General features: G+C 40.6%; 1 protein-coding gene across 3 annotated transcripts in view; it reads right to left on the reverse strand.

Annotated features, from left to right (window-relative positions):
• Positions 1-18,017, reverse strand: part of LOC133448462 (butyrophilin-like protein 2) — a 51,649-nt gene extending 33,632 nt beyond the window's left edge. For 2 of the 3 annotated variants that reach the window (XM_061727020.1, XM_061727021.1), the window contains exons 1-6: positions 17,723-18,017; positions 16,688-17,008; positions 15,281-15,295; positions 13,892-13,918; positions 12,818-13,093; positions 6,896-7,171 (exon numbers count right to left, since the gene is read on the reverse strand). In XM_061727020.1, the coding sequence (XP_061583004.1) occupies positions 6,896-7,171; positions 12,818-13,093; positions 13,892-13,918; positions 15,281-15,295; positions 16,688-17,008; positions 17,723-17,819 (1,012 nt within the window). In that variant the 5' untranslated portion in view covers positions 17,820-18,017. The remainder of the gene's footprint in view (positions 1-6,895; positions 7,172-12,817; positions 13,094-13,891; positions 13,919-15,280; positions 15,296-16,687; positions 17,009-17,722) is intronic. The other variant, XM_061727019.1, reaches the window with a different exon arrangement.
• Between the last annotated feature and the right edge of the window lie 2,083 nt (positions 18,018-20,100).

The following is a 20,100-nucleotide window of genomic DNA, read 5'->3' on the forward strand; positions in this document are numbered from 1 at the left end:
AGAAAAAGCAAAACGTTTAAACTTCTAATTTCTGAGCAAAAGTGAAAACAGTGGGATTTATATTTGATGTTTCATGTAGTTTTCTGCCAAAGGCTCCAACTATTAATCCATTAATAGTAATATGTCATGTCTTTTGTACCTTTAACAATAAATCTGTGCCCCTCTTCTATTTTACCAGTAGGCCTACGTAAAATAAAATAAATGAGATGTAACATTTTATTCTACAAAAGTCAAAAATAATATTCTAACACTTAATTTAATTAAATTTAATTAAACATTTAATTAATAACCGTTCATGGGAACAAAAAAACTGTTGCTGGTCCACCGAACTTCCTGATGTCAGACGTATCACTCTGCCTCAACTCAACAAGAGGGACACAATATAGTTCCTGCAAGTTCTCTAATTAGTGGTTGAACGTCTTGATAATTTTTTAATTCTTTTGAACCAAAACCTTCGAGAACATTCAAAAGCTCAGTCCTCCAAAAACTCTTTTCTCTTGATACTGTAATGCAGTGGTTCTCAAATGGGGGTACGTGTACCCCTGGGGGTACGCGAAGACACTCCAGGGGGTACGTGAGATTTTAAAATATACATATATTTAAAAAGTAGCATCCATGCAAAAATCCTTTAAAAATAATTATATCACATATAAATTTAAACATCTAGGGATCTGGGTCACACATAATATCAAAGACCTCTTTGGGGCCAATTTCCCTCCATTGCTTCATCGCGTAAAACAAGATATAGAACGTTGGAATTTACTACCCTTATCACTAGGGGGAAGAATCAATACAATATATATATAAGTGTAAGCCATAAGCCACAATAAAAATGAGCGTGCTGCCCAAATACCTGTATTTATTTCAATGTATTCCGGTATTCTTATCAAAATCATTCTTTCTGTCCATAGACAAATTGGTATCTGGATTTATCTGGAACAAGAAAAACCCTCGAATTCGCAAAAGCATGTTACAGAGACACCGTCAGCATGGTGGACTCTCTCTTCCTAATTTTCAATTATATTATTGGGCCGCTAACATAAGGATTTTGTTATATTGGAAGGAGATTTTATCTCATGGCACTGGCCCCAAATGGCTACAACTCGAAAACGCATCCTGTGGTCCCACTTCTTTACATGCCTTATTCTGCTCAAGACTCCCCCTCTCTGAACCTATATCAATGTATACTTCAAATCCAATTGTGAAGCATTCATTTAAGATTTGGAAACAGTTCAGACGAGCCTTTGGACTCAATTACTTCTCGATCTATGCCCCCATAGTGAGAAATCACATGTTTAAACCATCGATTACAGATGAAGTATTTGACATTTGGGCTAGAAGTGGGGTCACCACAATAAAGGATCTATACATCAACAATATATTCATGTCCTTTGAACAACTGACACTAAAATTCAATATCCCCAGATCACATTTTCCATTTAGATTTTTGCAGCTCCATAGTTTTATATCGACATTACTCAATCATTTCCCATCACAACCACCCCTCTTTTAGATTCAATTTTGAAACTTAGTCCACTATCGAAAAGGAATATTGGGATGGTCGATAATTTGTTAAACACGCACAATTTGGAACCTTTAACATCAATATGGAATCAGTGGGAGGAAGATTTGGGGTGCAGTTTTCTGATGAAATTTGGTTGAAAGCTCTGGATAGAATTCATTCCTCTTCAATTTGCCTTCAACATACGGTCATCCAGTTTAAGGTTTTATATCGTCTCCACTGGTCCAAATCAAAGTTAGTCAAATTTGTGCCCAATATCAATCCTATGTGTGATCGTTGTGGACAAACACCAGCCACCCTTGCACATATGTTTTGGTTTTGTTCTAAACTAAATAATTTCTGGCAATTAATATTTAAAACATTCTCAGACGTTCTAGAGGTACCCATAGGACCTTCCGCTACCATTGCATAATTCGGAGAAGCTCCACAAGATGTATACCTTAGTCGCCGGGCAAAAAATATGATATGAAATATGATATGAAAAATTTTGGCCAGACGACTTATTTTGTTAAAATGGAAGGACAAACTCCCCCCAACTTTTAAATTATGGGTTAAGGATCTTGCACGTCATTTTGCACTGGAGAGAATTTGTTACTCCACAAGAGGGTGTGCCCAGACATTCTATGATATCTGGCAACCTTTCTTAACCTATATAGGAAAAATGGACGCCACTGAGATGGCAGGGGTGTGACACTGACCCTTATATTGTATAATTTACTTACTCGTTATCTGTAATGTTTATTTTTATTTATTTTTTTTTTTATTTATTTGTATGTTTTAATTTATTTTTAACTTTATTGTCTTTATTTTCATCTCTGAATGGTACAATAATTTAGTTGTAGGGATGGGGCTCCATTGGAGCAAGACATGTGAGGGTTATAGGTGTTTATCCTATTTACTATGTTAATTCAAATCTCTTGTATGTAATTATTTTGTGAAAATTGAAAAAAAAAAAACAATAAAAAGACCTTTGAATAAAAAAATAATTATTATTTCATAAATAATTGAGGAAAATATAAGTCTAAATTCATAAAATACATTTTATCTTCAGGAGTAGGCTATTCAACTTATTATCCTAAAACCCCAGAGTATCCCCCACACCAGGATGGTTCCACCTAACCTGTCAAATGCCACCTGGCTTCACCTGTCAATCACTTGGACCAACGATGGAGTTGTGGTTGAAGCGTAGCAGCAATATTTTTATGTTTAATAAATCAGTTACTGATGGCACAGTGCTCTGTTTTAGGTCTTTTTCTTACAACCAAAAGTGCTTTGCGCTGGTTAGGGGGTCCTTGGCTGAAAAAATATTTCACAGGGGGTACATCACTGAAAAAAGGTTGAGGACCACTGCTGTAATGAATGACAGACCAGGCGGAGACGGCTCGTAGTTTCTACTTGCCAGTTTATTACCAGGCAGGAAAAACCACCAGGTTCTCTGACAAAACCCAACGGCAGACTGACTCTCTAACGTCTAACGTCTCCGGTAGAATTTAAAACAACACCTTAAAAAGAACAACAGAAGAAGAAAACCCGGGGTTCTGAACCCCCCCACCACCGGCACGCACCATTTATGACATCCCGTGCATTCCGGTGACAGGCAGAGAGGGTCGCTACAATACTATTCACAGTATATTTTTTTCATATGGTTGTTTTCTTTCCATGTTTCTTGACTCCTAGTCTTCATACTTATGTCTTCGTGTAGCCTATGTGTGTTTGTGTGTGAGAGAGAGATAGATGTGGTCACAACAACTTCCCTCTCCTCTGACTCTCCTTAGAGGTCATTCCCAAAACAACTTCTTTAAAATGTGTTAAATGTGATTTTCCTTTGTTTAAAACGAGTACTGCAGTATTTCAATGGTATTTCCACTAAACACCTGTGAATGTTACTCACATGTTGTAATCATTTGTTATTAATTTGGCATTGTTCATCTTCAATTTTACTACCGATATTGAGCAAAGTACTTTTAAATAAACACAAAAGTAGGAGAGTTCATGATCATTTATTCTGATGTTGCTACTTTCTCTCCGGATTTGATCATTGATAAATATACAAATAACTGAATAACACATGCAGAGCTGTTTCATTCAGAACATGACTTCAAGTCACGTCAGAAGAAAAATCTACTTCAATATCAAAACTTCTTAAAAATCTCTTCTGATTAAAAATATGAGCAGTTTCCACATTTTCATAGTTTAAAAGAAAGAAAAGACACCAATTCCTTATCTGTTTCTTAAAAAAAAAGAGGCAACAGAAGTCGACTTTCATATTCAGCATTTATTATTATATGTGGACAGAATTACTTTGACATTTCAGGCAGTCAAACTGTCATTTTATTGACTTTGGAATTGGATGATTTGTGGTTAATATATACTGAGGCAAGTATTTCAATAATTTCCATTTAAGTTTACTGGAAGAGCTGCTGTCAGAAGTTCTCACACATGTAAAACATTTATGACGAAGCAACATTAAAAATACTAATCAGTTTATCTGCACGCTAATGTGAAGTATAAAAAAATGAACCTGTTCATCAAAATACACTTTTTACAATATTCTTAAAGCTCTTATCAAAGATGTAACTTGATGCAAATGATGTTTCCGTTTCTTCATCAGACGAGGAAGGTTGTAACATCTTCATCACGTCACAAATCTGATGGTTCATCTTCTCACAAAATATATAAAAAAAATAATCAGCATTTGAGTAAAGGTTTAAAAAAAAAAAAGAATAAGTAATTGATTTTAAAGTTTGTCAAACTTCCAGCTGCAGTGTTCAGATCTCGGATTTAAAAGTTACTGTGTTTAAATATTGATTTTAACACTATTTGTAAATAGTTAAACATTTTGATATTGATAGGGAAGACAGATCAATCAGACAGTTTAGGGAAGGGTTGGTTTAGGGAGGAGCCGTCATGGCAACAGGATACAAATCCTATTTTGTACATTAAAGCAGAATGAGCTTCAGAGTTCAACCGTCTCAGATCTACAGTATAACAAATCCAGAAACACTCATCTCTCAAACTGGCTGAAATAAAAGGAGGCGAATCACAGTTTCTACTCTGACTTCAAACTTGTAGTGATTCTCACAGGAAAGATGCAGAACAGCACACGGATGGCAGGGTCAAAGGTCAGTTTGTTTTTGTGTCTGTTTAAGAATCTGAAGAAAGAAAAATCCAATAAGAATCCATGAGTTTTGTTTTTGTTGTTTCCAATAAAGTGAAATAAATAATAATACACTTACCACTGTTAGTTTGGTCTGCTATATTTTCCTTTATATCTTCTTTTAAGTACAAGTACAAGTACAAGTACAAGTAAAACTATTATAACAACAAAAACAACAGCAGTGCTAATGACTCCAGCTGAAACATGCCATCCTGTGTAGGAACCTGAAATAAATCACAAAATATGAATTCAGCACTCAGGATGGCATTTTATATGATGTACAGTTTATTCCAAACCAAAACAGAAAAGCCTTTGTGTTCCTGAAATGTAAAATCTAAGATTAGAGAATAAACCACTGATTCTCTGTGAGGTTGATCTAATGTCCAGGTTCCTCCTGGTTGAGCTCACAGCTAAATATTAGTGTTGGTCTCAGTGGTGAGGAGGTGATGCTGTAAAGTCCTCGTCTTTCTGACACTTTGATCATCAGGAAGAAGGACGCCTCTCTACGCTCAGCTCTGACAACTTTACTCCCACCAGCTCTGAGATTCAAAAACACATTCAACAGTCAGTCTGGAGATTTTCAACAATCTGAAATTATGTTACAGTAAATTCTGTTAATGTGTTTCAACCAGTGAGGAAAAGGTCACTGAAAACAACTAAACAAACTATAAAAAAAATGTTTTTAAAACTAATCAATAGTTTTGGTGAGTAACAACACCAGGAATCCCCTTTGGTCCTCTTCCAGTAGTGCCCCCCAAATAAACAGGCTCATCAGCAGAAAACTGTCTTTCCCAGCATGCTGGTCACAGTAAAACCTTTGCTGACACTGATTCCTCGCGTGTCAGATGGAGCAGCCTCGGCTGCATCATCATCTTTGTGCCGTTGCCACAGTTGGGAAGGCTGTAGTTCCCTCCCATGATCTGGATGGCTGTGCAGGTTTGACTCTGCCTTCAGGGACGTGTTGCATTGAATGAGTTTACCAGATGTGGTGCAGGAAGATTCAGCAATAGGGTGTTTTACTTGACATATATGAGCTATGCATTTATACCGACTATACTGACTAGCATCCCAGGATTCTCCTCTTATAGGATACTTATTGTATCTCCCTTACGAACATTGAAGCAAAAGTGTTTAGAAACTGTTCTGGAAACAATGCTGGTCTCAAGAACAATCAGAATTACTAAACTACTAGAAAGTGTGATTGTATGACAACCGTCCATCAATGTATAAACAGTAATAAATCATGGCCATATTAAAACATGCTGTTGTACCACGCCAGGAGAATTTACATAAAGCTTTACATTTATTGCTTTAATAAGGGGGTGGAGTATTTATAAATACCCCAAAAACTACAGAGCAAGCATGCAGGTGAACAAGCCAGTGTATATATATCTATGTGTGTGTGTGCGTGTATGTATATGACTGTGTGTGTGTGTGTGTGTGTGTGTGTGTGTGTGTGTGTGTGTGTGTGTGTGTGTGTGTGTGTGTGTGTGTGTGTGTACATGTCTGTGTGGCTGTGTGTGTGTGTGTATGTGTGTGTGTACTAATTTTGATTCTTATTGAACATAGAACTCTACATTTACATTTGTATCATAACAATTCTGTCTCTTGTTTTATCCCCGTAAATCCCCACCGGTCGGACATCCCTCCTCGTCTTTCATCTCACGCCAGCGAGTGAACGCCGGGCCAATGTTTATTCTTGTCCGGGCATTTAGCTTGTTACTCTCCCGCTTTCCTTTTTCGCCTCCTCCGATAAAACTTTAATTTTCTTTGTTTTTTTCGCTGCTTCGGCCATTATACCAGTTTCTGCTGAGCTCTGCGCTCCACGCCCCACCCATTTTCGTCTCGACTACGAATCGGGAAGGAGGGGGAAGTGACGTATGCCGTAAAGCAGTCAAAGCCGTAAAAATGTGTAGTTTTTTAGTGTGGAAGGGTTCCTACCATGCACCTCAAAGTTACATAGTGCCAGTGAAGGGGATACAGACCCCTCAGACCATGACAGAGGTGTCATTAAACCTGTTGGAAGTTGATGTACCATCACAATGACTGAAAATATTATATTAAGGTGGAAAAGTTACTTTAAATACAGTGTGGGTCCAATTACAGTTGTAATGAGTCACAAACAGAATGACTAAGTTTATGTTTTAATGAGCAGAAAATATGATTAAACACAAAATGACATTTATTGTAAAATGTAAACTTCAGATAAAACTCACCATGGGGGGATGCATATGTCTCAGGGGATTTAATTTGATGACAGATTTCGCTTTGCTTCACAACACAATGATAGTTGTCTTCCTTGGGCACATTAGCAGTCAGGACAATGTAGTAGTTTCCATTTTCAGAGACTTTCTCTTCTTTAGCAGGAACTCTGGTTCCAGAACTGTCCCGCACCTCCACTTCTGGTTTTGGAGAAGCATCTACAACCTTACACTCCACATGCACTCCATCATTAGATTTAACATGTCTGATAACAGGAGTTGGACAGGTACCTGTAAACATAATATAAACACAATGAAAAGAAAGTACAGTTTTAGAAAGAAAATACTGAGATTGTTTTTCTGGTTGAAAGTTATGATTTGTGTAATTTTTTGGATTTTTCAATTCCAGTGAAAAACAAGTGCTTATTAAGTGATTTATAGGAACAGGGATGTTGAAGTTATGCAACAACCAGCTTGTGGATTCCTCACCAGAATAAATTTTGCTGTAATTTCTGTCACATATCAACTCAATTAACCCTCGGCTTTGCAATAAATCCTATCCTCTGTGTTTTTCTTAGGTTATGAATACTAACATTTAAAAAAACTACTTGTATAGCCAAAATTTTACCAGTTTTGGCAATTACTTTGCAATATCGGGTTTTAGTAGTGTCATAATATATTCAATAAATCACTGTTCATTTTAATTTCTGGATTATTTCTGGATAATTCAGGTTCTGTGCTGCTCAGCTGATGAGGCTATGAAAAGGAAAACATTCATGGATAATAAATGGAAACACAAATAATGACAGTTTTTTATAAAAACTGAAGAAAGTAGTACAATATTAATAACAATCTGCTTTAAACATATCCCAGCCACCGGTCTATGGTTAATTAGCATAATGTAATTTAAAAAAGGGAAAAGAAAAAAAAGTTCACTAAGAATCAAATCAACATGGAAACAAGTTCCACATTCAAAGTGTCATTTCTTTAAAGGAAAAAGAAATCCCCAGGTTTTACTTTGGATGCAAGATACCTCTACCAATCCTATAACCTAGCTCTAGGTTAGAGTGTGTCTATACCTGGTTTTTAAGATACATTACAGATAAACTATTGAAGGAGATAAAATATGACACCTCAAGTTAACATCTGGTTTACAGTCTGGACTATTTAACATTGATAACGGAAGTTACGGATGTAACTATGGTTCTGTGAATTCCTGGATGACTGCCAGTGGCAGTAAACAGAGTGGATGACTCATACCAGCACTGTCACGAGGAACAACACCCACCTAGTGGTCAGCCGCAGAAGCCAAAGGCAGAACGGCTGATGCCAGCGTGGACCCCTAGGCCACGTTAAGGCGATAGAACCTGGAGAAGGTGCACGGCGCCGTCCAGGATGCCGCTGCACAGATCTCCGACAATGGTACCCCTCTCATCGCCACCCAGGAAGTGGCCACACCCCTGGTGGAATGACAGACAACGCCTGAAGGGGCAGGTCTACCTGCCACGTCATAGGCCCGTTTGATTGTGTCAACAATCCAGTGGGAGAGCCGTTGCTTCGACAGGGCCCGGCCCTTGTGCGCTCCACTGTAGCAAACAAACAACTACTCAGAGCTCAGAGCGAAAGCTCTGTGTCGCCTGAAGGTACAGCTGCAACGCCCGGACTGGGCACAGCAAATTAGCCCGCTCCTCCAGCCGGGACTCAAACGGGGGAGGATGGTATGCTGCCAACTCTATTGTCTGATTGTCATGGTCAGGGGGTAACACCTTTGGCAGGAAAGCGACATTTGGCCACAGGGTCACTCCCGAGTCGTCCGCCTTCCACCGAAGGCATGTAGGACTGACAGAAAGGCCGTGGAGCTCACTCACACGCCTGGCAGACGTAACAGCCAACGTTGTTACGCCATGACGTTGTTTCCAAGGACCCCCTGCCATAGGCTCAAAGGGCGCCTCGCCCAAGGCCTGCAGGACCAGCGGCAGGTCCCATGCCGCTGCACGCTGCACTCTGGGGGGGGGGCGTAGTCTCCTGGCACCCCGCAGAAACTGCGCCACCCAGTAATGCACACCCACTGGCCTGCCATCGATGTGGCCATGGTGGACAGAAATAGCCGCTACGTGCACCTTCAAGGTCAAGGCCGCCCGGTCAGCATCAAACAGATACTGTAGGTACCGCAGTACAACTTGTAACGGGCAGGAGACCGGGTCAAAACCCCCGTCCCTGCAACAGGAGGAAAAAGCGGCCCAACAATGCGAATGCACCCTTCTTGTGGAAGGAGCTCTAGCATTCTGCAAGGTCTCACAAACTAAGGGCTCAAGGTCTGTCAAGAATGACCCCCCCCCCCCCCCCCCCCTCTCAACGGCCAGGCCCAGAGTTGAAGTAGGCTCAGAGAGGGATGCCACACCTCCCCACCCAGCTGGGACAGGAGGTCCGACTGTACTGGGAGCTGCTAAGGCTCCCGGTCCAACAGGCTGAGGAGCGTGGAGAACCAAATCCTCAAGGGCCACTTGGGCGCCACCAGGAGGACCCTGTGACCCAATAATCTCACCCTGTGAAGCGTGGGCATCACCAGGGGAATCGGAGGGAACGCATAACGGAGGCCTCTCGGCCAAGTGTTGGCAAAAGCGTCCATCCCGAGCGGGGCAATGGTCTCTGCCAAGGAGAACCACAGTGGACAATGAGTCGTACACTCCGAGGCGAACAGATCCACACTGGTTTCCCCGTATCGATCCCAAATCATCCGCACCACCTGGGGGTGCAACCGCCAGTCCCCCAGGGGCAGCCGCCGGCGTGAGAGGGAATCTCGTTGCCAACACTGCCAGGGAGGTGCATTGCCCTCAAGGAGGCCAATTGAGGATGAGCCCACATCCACAATCTCCGGGCCTCGTTCAAGGAGTCCAGCGACCTGGTTCCCCCCTGGTGGTTGATATGAAACACTGTCAAAGTGTTGTCTGTACGGACAAGGACATGCTTGCCCCTGAGAAAGCGCAAGAAGTGCCTCAGCGCCAGGTAGACAGTCCGGAGTTCTAGGACATTGATGTGCCGTCCCCGCCACAGAGGGCCCCAAACCCCCTGGACTGACCTCTTCTGCCATAGCCTACCGCACCTCAACCCTGAGGTGAGGCATCTGTTGTCACCACCTCTCGCCTCGACGTGACTGAGCCGAGAGGAACATCGTGCAAAAGAAAGGTGCTGTCCCGCCACCGGTGGAGATGAATAAGGCACTGGCGTGCAACTTTGACCTTGCGCATCCTTGCTATGGTGGGCAAACGCCTTTGGATCTGCCCAGCAGCGCTGCAGCTCCTGCAAAAAAGCAGGCGAGGGCGGGACATCAAAGGGCGGGGCTACAGGAGTCCGACGAAAGAATGGGTTGTGTAGCTGAGACTGAGGGTTCAGGGATGATAGACGTCGCCAAGGGGTGTTTGACCAAACACGAGGGAGGCAGAACTTTCCTTTTACCAGTTTATTAGGCTGGAGGAATTTGTGTGGTCTACACAAGAAACAAAATACAAACAATATTAACACCAAAATTGTCTGAATAACGAAATTATAAACAGTTACATCTTTGATTAGGAAAGACTAACTTAATACACGAAAATATGCAGCGAATCAACAAAAAATGCAGTCACTTAAAGGTAAGTACTGAAATGAGAGGCTTGAATGCATATAGCGGTCTATGGCTCCATCTAGTGGTCGCGGATCGCAACTACACCGCTTCTTCTCAGCACGTGAGTGACGCATTAACAGCGATGTAATTGACACATAAGAGGCTAAATAGGCTGCGTAAACATCACACTGCGAGAATAGCTGATTGCAATGTCAGGTTAACTACTAGAACTAACAGAGGTATTCAGTATGCACATAAAAACAGCAGATTCAGGCAGTTTAACCACTAGGCAAGTTTAGGAACATAGTAATAACGCATATTACACTTACTTTTGCCTTTTCACGCACACAACAAGCTGTAACTAGTAATAAAACTGGTGGTAAGTTAACCAAACAACTCTTTCTGCTCCGGTCTCCTTCTCATCTCCTCCCAGGGACTTCCAACGCAGCAGGTTCACTGCATGTGCAGTCAGCCCTGATTGGCTGCTGCCACTCAACGGGCACATGAGAGGGGGGGGTGTGATACACATGCACACCGCATGTCCACTCTCACCTCAGAGTCTCTTAAACAGGTTGCCTGCCAGTTGGGCATCGGGTGCATCATCCAGCCCAACCTTAGCCAGGGCCGCACGCAGTGTTTCCTGCAAAGGGCAGGGGCCCCCAGCTCAGTGCTCCCAGAGCACCTTAGGGATGTCTCCGAGCCAGACTCTGCCTGCATGCTAGCTGGCTCAACCACCAGACACGGCAGCTCAGGGGAGGGATACTCACCGCTAAACACACTGTCACGGCCTTGAAACATGGAATTTGAAGCCCTGGTAGACATAGCATCATCTCCATAATCCGACTCCCAGGGGACCACCAGAGGTGGGGAGGGCTCCCTCACTAAGGCTTTAAACTGCTCCAGCTCAGCCCGTAAATCCTCCATCTCACTGCGTGAGGGAGCATCCTTTGCCTTCTTCTGCGCAAGGCCACTGCGCTCGTCATGGGGCCCCGCTCTGCGCTTGTCCTGGTGTTTCTTGCAGGAACCTGCACTGACATGAGCCGGCCCAGAGGGTGGGAGGTCGCTCCCAAACAGGAGGCCTTCCACCTGACGCAGCCGTTCCTCTCTCACCGAGAGCGGCAAAATGCTGCAGTTGATGCAGGGGTCGGACAGGGCCTCCCTCAGGTGCCCCACCCCCAGACACTGGGGGCACAACTCATGGCCATCCTCTACCAACAGTAGAGTGCCACACGATGCACACGCCAGCATCGCTTCCTCTCCAAAAAATAAAGGGTCAGGTTAGGTAATCTGGGCGAGAACTGAGACCCGATCAGAACATCTAACAGACTCCCCACACCACTGTTTTCAATTCAAACAATTGAGTGTGGAGCCAGGCAATCCAGGCGAGAACTGTGGCCGCCACAGAACGCGTCCGGAACCTCCGGCAATAGTAGAGCAATTAGCTCAACTTCTCTTTTTTTTTTTTTTTTAAGGCTTAAATAAAAAATACTTACCAAGCCAGGCTAGGAAACAACAGACGAGAGCTGTGCGCTGACCACTGCACGCGGCTGGGACATCTAGCATGTGGAGGAATCTGCTCAACAACAAACAAGATAGTTTGTGTGACTGGTGAGCGAGCCAGCCCAAGACACGGGCGCTCGAATCCTCCAGATAGACAAAGGAGAGGCAAGATAGCTTGACAACCACAGCCTTAGAGGGAAACAACGTGCACTCCGACCAAGAGTCGCAGGCAGGCTGTCAAACCACCAACCCAGAGTTGAGCTTACCTCCCCCAAACCTGCAAACAAAAAAATATAGACCCGAAACACGGATCTACGGAGCGATTAACCCGCGAAGTACGTCAAGTTAGATAAAAGAGGCCGGATGTAGGCTACCGGATGGTATTTATAGGCGCACAGGTAGCCTACACAGGTAGACTTTGTTGTTATTAAATCTCGACCTGCGTGTTGCGCGAGGAGACATATCCACTCTGTTTACTGCCACTGGCAGTCAGGAGGGAATGAAACAGAACAAGGATTATGTGTGTTTTAACATTTCTAAACAGCCGAACTGTACGGTGAAACTCTTTATGGTGAAGTTATTTTGATTCTGATAAATAAAAACAAACTCATCTCGTGCACCTAGTTTCTCTTTTATAACCTAATGATAACATATTTATCTATTTCAATTCCAAATCGAATTCATAATTCACAACTTAAATACAGTTTGGGTCCAATTACAGTTGTAATGAGTCACAAACAGAATGACTAAGTTTACATGTTTTAATGGGCAGAAAATATGATTAAACACAAAATTACATTTATTGTAAAATGTAAACTTCAGAAAAAACTCACCATGGGGGGATGCATATGTCTCAGGGGATTTGATTTGATGACAGATTTCGCTTTGCTTCACAACACAATGATAGTAGCCTTCCATGGTCACAACAGCAGTCAGGACAATGTAGTAGTTTCCATTTTCAGAGACTTTCTCTTCTTTAGCAGGAACTCTGGTTCCAGTACTGTCCCGCACCTCCACTTCTGGTTTTGGAGAAGCATCTACAACCTTACACTCCACATGCCCTGGATCATTAATGTTAAGAGTTCTGATTGCGGGAGTTGGACAGGTACCTGTAAACATAATATAAACATAATGAAAAAAATACAGATTTAGAAAGAAAATACTGAGATTGTTTTTCTGGTTGAAAGTTATGATTTGTGTAATTTTTTTAATAAAATCTTAAGAAAGTACAATATTAATAACAATCTGCTTTAACATATCCCAGCCACCGGTCTATGGTTCCTTAGCATAATGTCATTTAAAAAAGGAAAAAGAAAAAAAAAACCTTCACTAGGAACCAAATCAACATGGAAACAAGTTCCACATTCAAAGTGCAATTTGGAAAAAGAAATCCCCAAGTTTTACTTTGGATGCAAGATACCTCTACTCCTCTAACCTAGCTCTAAGTTAGAGGTGTGTGTTTATACCTGGTTTTTAAGATACATTACAAATAAACTAGTGAAGGAGATAAAATATGACACTTGTATGTTTCTTGAAATTATTCAATTTAAACACCTTGCTGAAACATCATACAATCTATGGAAAATAAACGACTCTTTAGTTAAGAGAAGCAAAGTGTGTTGCTGCAGTCTAAACTAGGAAATAGTAAGAAAAAGAAAAAAAAACACAATCTACAAATCTGGTCTTGACACCATGCTAGTTTTGAATGTCCCTTAAGTAAACAAGCCCATCCATTAGATTACTAAAAATAAAGACGATATATTAATATTAACTGTAGATCATGGTAAATTAATTTTCGAGGATTTCTACATCATCGGAGTCAACATCCTTTACTATTAGAGTCAATGTTGAGTAAACGTGTCCGTTTATGGAGGAGATGATCTGTGTCGTCATCAGATAGGACTCACCTGGGATGTTTTCTTCAGTTCTGTCTTTTAACCAAATGTAACGCGGAGGTTGTATGCGACCCAATATAAGCATGTTAAAGTTAATAATTAAACATATTATATGTTTGATGTCGACCGGAAACGTGACAACAGAAGTGCGACACACCGTTTCAAAGTTTAAATGTTCGTTTTGTTAGATACATTCATTTGTCTCAGAAAAAAAAACGCTAAATATAATTAATATGGTCTCGTATTAAATCACTAAATACTTCACAATTTAGGTGACAATATGTGTTGTTACATTAAAAAGTAATTCATGTTGTAAACACAGAGAATTCAGTAGGAAAATGTTGCAAATATGGAAAAGTTAAACACCCACAACTAAATTTCACTCGTTTTCGTTCAACTGAATTTAAAACATACCTGTTTATAATTTGTTTATCTCAATGTATTACATATAAATTAATTCTTCAAGACTTTAGTAAGAAGTTTAATTTGGTAAATTCAAAGACTTTGACAAAAACTTGACCAAAGATCCACTAAATATCCGACATCAGTAAACGCCCAGGAACAAAACAAACCAATTAGCATCGATCTTTAATCTAAAGTAACACATTTATCAGCCTTTTAACTCTTTGGCCAATCAGAGAAGAGCATGCTTTTGCGAGGTAAATCCCAACGTTATTCTCCTCTGGTTTCATCCAATGAGAAGTCAGGATGATGATGACGTACAGAGGTTGTAACCAGAGGAATTACCTGTCGGTCCATGTATTTGATCTGAAGTATCTGCTCTCTTTGGGATGAGGGAAGTTAAAAATAGCCTACCCATAAAAATTGGTTTTATCTAATATTTTAAACAAAAAATAATGTTAATACATATTCATAGGGTTAGACACGTAAATAATATTTCTTAAAGTTACATTTGAATTTAATCCACCGTTTTAAGCATTATTGATAAGAGTTATCATCGTTGTTTGTTAACTTTGAAGAGACTTGTAGAGCTCTGTGTCCATCTGCTGGAGATACTTTGTCCTACACTTTCTGAAATATCTTCCACCCAGATAACTTTATCCAATTAAAATTTGTCACGGATGCTGTAAACAAAATAATTGTTGTATTCTGTGAATTTTAACTTGATATATAGAATTATGTCTGATATGCTGCATTTAGATCATGAAGCTAAAAGTTAAAAATAACAGAGCAGCTGTTTTTTTTATTTTAAATCCCAAAAATGATTAACTTTGTTACTTTAACAATTAAGTTTAATATATGACACAACACCTGATAAAATTCATGTTACAGTGATGCTATGTGCACATCAGTGTTTATTGGTCTTTAACTTATAAAACAGATTCAACTGTCTGGTCTACAACTGCAGACGTGTCTATGACTGAGATCAGCCCTAAGAGGTTAAGGTAGTGCAATCTAAAAGAGAAAAACAAAATACATTTTAGAGTTTATCTGTAGGATTTCATCAGTCAACAAGAAATATAAACTCAAAAGTATTAACCTTAATTATGAAACTAAAATTTAAATTGAACAAAATTGAAAATAAATAAAAACACTAAACAATCTTAGATTACATAAAGATCATAGCTCCTTTACAGAAGAGACTAGTTCACATCAGTCCTGGATGGGTTATAATCTTATAGTATCAAAGTTCTTACAAGCTGATATGACAAAGTTGTTGGTGAGTTGATGGTAAAGTCCTGGATGAGTCAATTTTTTGATCTGATTTAATAACATGATTTAATAAACTGTTAAGTCAGTTCTGCATCTTCCTCTGTCACAACAACCAACTATATAACGCTTTCACAACATCCACAAATCTAGTTCTCTGTTTCCTGTTTTGTTTTTTTATTTGACCTCAGGTATCATGTCGTACCATCATCCATCTGTCTATATAAATGTATCTGTAGGATATGATATCTACTAACATCCTGACCTGCAGTCCTACCCTTGGACCACCTCAGTGTCTGCTGTCTAAACCTGTTCATATGGTCAGTCCTGTAGTTTCATCATATGTCAGCTGTCACATGATTAAAAACATGGATACACATATGTATATTATAATATTATGTCCAAAACAGGATATTAACCATTAATGAAAGGTCTGTATTTGTACGTCCCACTTCACCTGAAACTGCTGCCAGTTTCATGTGAAGATAGTATAGTTTTATTTGGATCCCCATTAGCTACAGCAAAACTGCAGCTATTCTTCCTGGGGTCCGATGATGGAGAGGTGACGGAGAAACATTTTTATCAAAGAATAACAGCTGATAGTTATTTTTAATCTGACATGAGATTAACTTTTCCAGTTGTGTTGGGAACTTTGGTCGCTAAAAGTAATAAAGATGGGCTGCTGGCATGTCTGCAAGACACTGAACAACTTACTCCTGATGACAGACTTGTATGGAAGAAATGTACAAGTAGTTATTTCATAAACTTTTCATAAACATAGAGGCTCCTATTGGACTGCTGGAGGTGAAAGTGCTGAGGCACTGCCCCTCTCACCCATACTCTCAGGTCGTCCTCCTGCATTCACCTCACTGTTCCCTCTGCCAGTCTCACCATCACGGGGAGCAGAGCCTCCAGTCGCTCTGCCCCCCGGTGCTGGATCTCACTCCCATCTGAGCATGGGAACACAGACTCACTTCCACCATTCAAGCCTGGATATCTGGTTGACGTGTTAGTCTGTTTGATGACAACTTGAAATAATGTTTGGAATGTCTTTGTGTAAAATTTAGTTTGTTGTCCAACATGGACACTTGAACTAGTCTCTTCTGTAAGTAAATTATGTCACATTAAAGTACTTACGGACAGTAAGTTCTATCTTGGATCGTCTCGATGGGTCTTCTTGCGGAAAATCACAGGTGTAGTTTCCACTGTCAGCTACCTTTGTTTTATTAATAACTATGGATGCATTGCCAGACTGTAGTTTATCTGTAAAAGGAAAAACTCGACCTTTGAACTCTTGATCCTGATTACGGTTCTCAGTGCCGGTGTCATACACAGTCTTTGATCCATCTTTCATCCACTTAAAGGTGTTGCCTTCATTGATCGAAGCACCGAAGGAAGTTGAACAATTTAGAACAATAGCATTTTCCTCTGCCACAATAATCTTGCGGATTAATGGTCCTGGAATAGAAAAAGCACACATTGATCATGTATTAGATATAAAGAGATGAAAACAGACAAAATGGCAAAAATGGCCTACTGTTAAAAACAATTAAAGATCTGTTCCTTCAAATTTCACAATTAATTTGGGTTTTATAATCCACTTTTATGATGAATTTGTGTTCATCACATTATTTAATATCACTGGACTGATTAATGAGAAATCAGTGCTGCACATGTTCTCACCCTTCACCTTAAACACTAGTGAAATAAACTTGAACATACAGGAACTTCTAAAGATGGAGGAAGTAGAAATTTAATGTCACTTTATTGTAATTATATTGATGAATATAATGTCTTGTTTATGATCTTATGAAGTTAATGATTAGTAGGAGATAAACACTGAGCTGCAGTTCACTTCCTCCTCAAATACTCTGCAGACCCAATGACGTCATATATAAAGTTATAAACGTCTCTGAAAAAAAAACAAGCACCAAAAATGAAATAATGATGATGAAGTCCTCCATCGCTTTTGTTGCGGAGATGAAGTATTTTATATCATATCATGTCGCTATTTTACAACATCCTCTGAGGAAACCAGCTACAATCTGCAGCTGCAGGTCCACGTTTCCGCATCTCACCATGAACCTGCAGATCATCTTAAAGCTCCAGACTGCCGCATCGATTTGACACACATGCATTTGTAAAGATGATCTAAATGTTTTCCTTTCCTACCGTTTGGATCAGCAGATATTCCTCCAGACCAGGTCAGGACCCAGAGACACACGAGAGGAAGCAGCTCCATCACTGAACACACCCGAGGATTGAGCATCGCATCTCTGGAGGATTTCCGTCTGTGAGCGATCTGATCTCTATCCGAGCTGCAGCCACTCCTTTAAACACCACCTACATGTAAGGATTGTAGTTTCGTTTTAGATTCACGCGAATACCAGGAAACTTATCCTTTCTCGAGAAACGATCAAGCGACGTGTAAATTCACGTGCCACATTAAAAAATGTCTGAGGGGGAATAAAAATAAATGTCATGTCATCACTTGTAGCCAAAAAACAACAAGAACTTCTCTGCAAACACTTGCAGAGATGACAAAAAAATGGTGTTTTCATATCAGACAGTAAACACATGCCATCACTTACTAAGCACATAATGTGCCAACTACACACTAATGGTATGAATACAAAACACATCTGGTTTTTTTCTTTTTCTGTGCATAAGGTGGCTAGGTCAGTTTGAGGTCATACTTTTGTCATAGTTCTGTAAACACACAGGGATCCAAACTTCAAGTATTGGTGTTTATTCACACTCGTCAAAACAAAGACACAGCACGGAACACAAAATAATACATTCACAAAAAAAAGACAATCAGCCTACATCATGCCGTCTCTCTGGGTCCGGCCACAAAATCTCATCCACATCGCATGCGATGTCCTCCAGTCCAAGGCACCGGGGAAAATACCTCCTTGCATGCCGTATCCAGGCCTGACATGATGCCTGTTCAATATCTCCACATGCCTCCTCCATTGCCTGTAAAAGGGCTGCGTGTTGATGGGGATGGCGGTCGTGGACTTTCCAGCGCCAGGCAGAAATGGAGAGTATGGGGGAGGTTCAGTGCCATGAAGAGTGGCTGATCAGTAAACCAGTTGCGGACCAAAGCAGCCCTATGGAAACTAACATTGTCCCATATGATGACATATCGGGTCTGCTCTGGCCCTTCTTCTTCCCCCTCCTCGTCCTCCTCTTGCTCTTCCTTGTCCTCTTCCTCTAACTTCCTCTAAACCTCTTGCTTCTTCACCTCCACGTCCTCTTCCTCCAACTCCTTCACCTCCACGTCCTCTCCCTCTTGTTTCTTCACCTCCACGTCCTCTTCCTCCAACTCCTTCACCTCCACGTCCTCTTCCTCCAACTCCTTCACCTCCACGTCCTCTTCCTCCAACTCCTTCACCTCCACGTCCTCTCCCCCTTGCTTCTTCACCTCCATGTCCTCTTCCTCCAACTCCTTCACCTCCACGTCCTCTCCGCCTTGCTTCTTCACCTCCATGTCCTCTTCCTCCAACTCCTTCACCTCCACGTCCTCTTCCTCGGCCTCCTCTGATTCTTACTCTTCTTGCTCCTTCCATTGTACTCCACACAGACCGCTTACCTGTGTCTTATTTATAGTGCTTAGGCTGATTGCAAAGTGAACTAATTCTCTAAAATTGTTTTCACATGTGAAAGTGTGCCAGACAGTTGGCAAAATAGTGTAAATAATAGCCATACATGTGTATAATTTTGCTAGGTGTGTTTTGGAAATTTGGCAATTGAGTGTAAGCAGCGAATTGTGCCTACAGTTTTGCAAAGTGTGTGTTACAAAATTACAAACTGAGTGCAAAGCAGTATTTGTGCTTTTAGTTTGGCTAACTCAGTGAGTGGTTTTGCTATATGTATTAATAGTTTTAGAAATTGTGCTACAAGAACATGATTAGCACCTAAGCATTCAGAAAAAACTGTAACACTGTTTTGAGGGTAGAGTGTGCTTTTGCAAGAGAAGTGTAGGATTTTGCATTTTGTGTGTGAGTTTTGTAATTTTTGTTTAGAGTTTTGAGAAAGTGAGGTAGTATATCAGGAAATGTGTTTAAACAATTGTGAAAAACTGTAGTTTGTTTTTTTTTGTTTTTTTTTTTTACAGTAACTTACAATATGTAAAGTGACGTTTTGTTACAGTATTATGAATCTCCATGTCAACATTTTGGCCGTGTTGAGAAATAAATTAGTTTCTTCAGTCTGCAACATTGGTCTTGTGTAGTGTTTGGTGAATTTACATTATATTTGTACTTTGTTGATAGTAGCCTACTCTAATCATAGAGAAGTAGAAGTGCTAAAATTGTTTTAGGTTTATCACAGCAGAGTGTAACTCGTGCAAACAGAGTATAATAATGTGAAACGTGTGTGTTTCATATGGTAACAAAGTGTGGTTTTTAAAAAGAAGTGTATAGTTTTTACAAGCGTGTTTAATTTTGCAAAGGATCTGTAGTGTTTTGCTAATTTGGTGTGTTGTTGTGCTAACTGTGTGTAGTGTTTTGAAAACACGGGCCCTGTTTTGAAAATCATGCTTACAG

The sequence above is a fragment of the Cololabis saira genome, chromosome 8, assembly GCF_033807715.1.
Source record: "Cololabis saira isolate AMF1-May2022 chromosome 8, fColSai1.1, whole genome shotgun sequence".
NCBI classification, from domain to species: domain Eukaryota; kingdom Metazoa; phylum Chordata; class Actinopteri; order Beloniformes; family Belonidae; genus Cololabis; species Cololabis saira.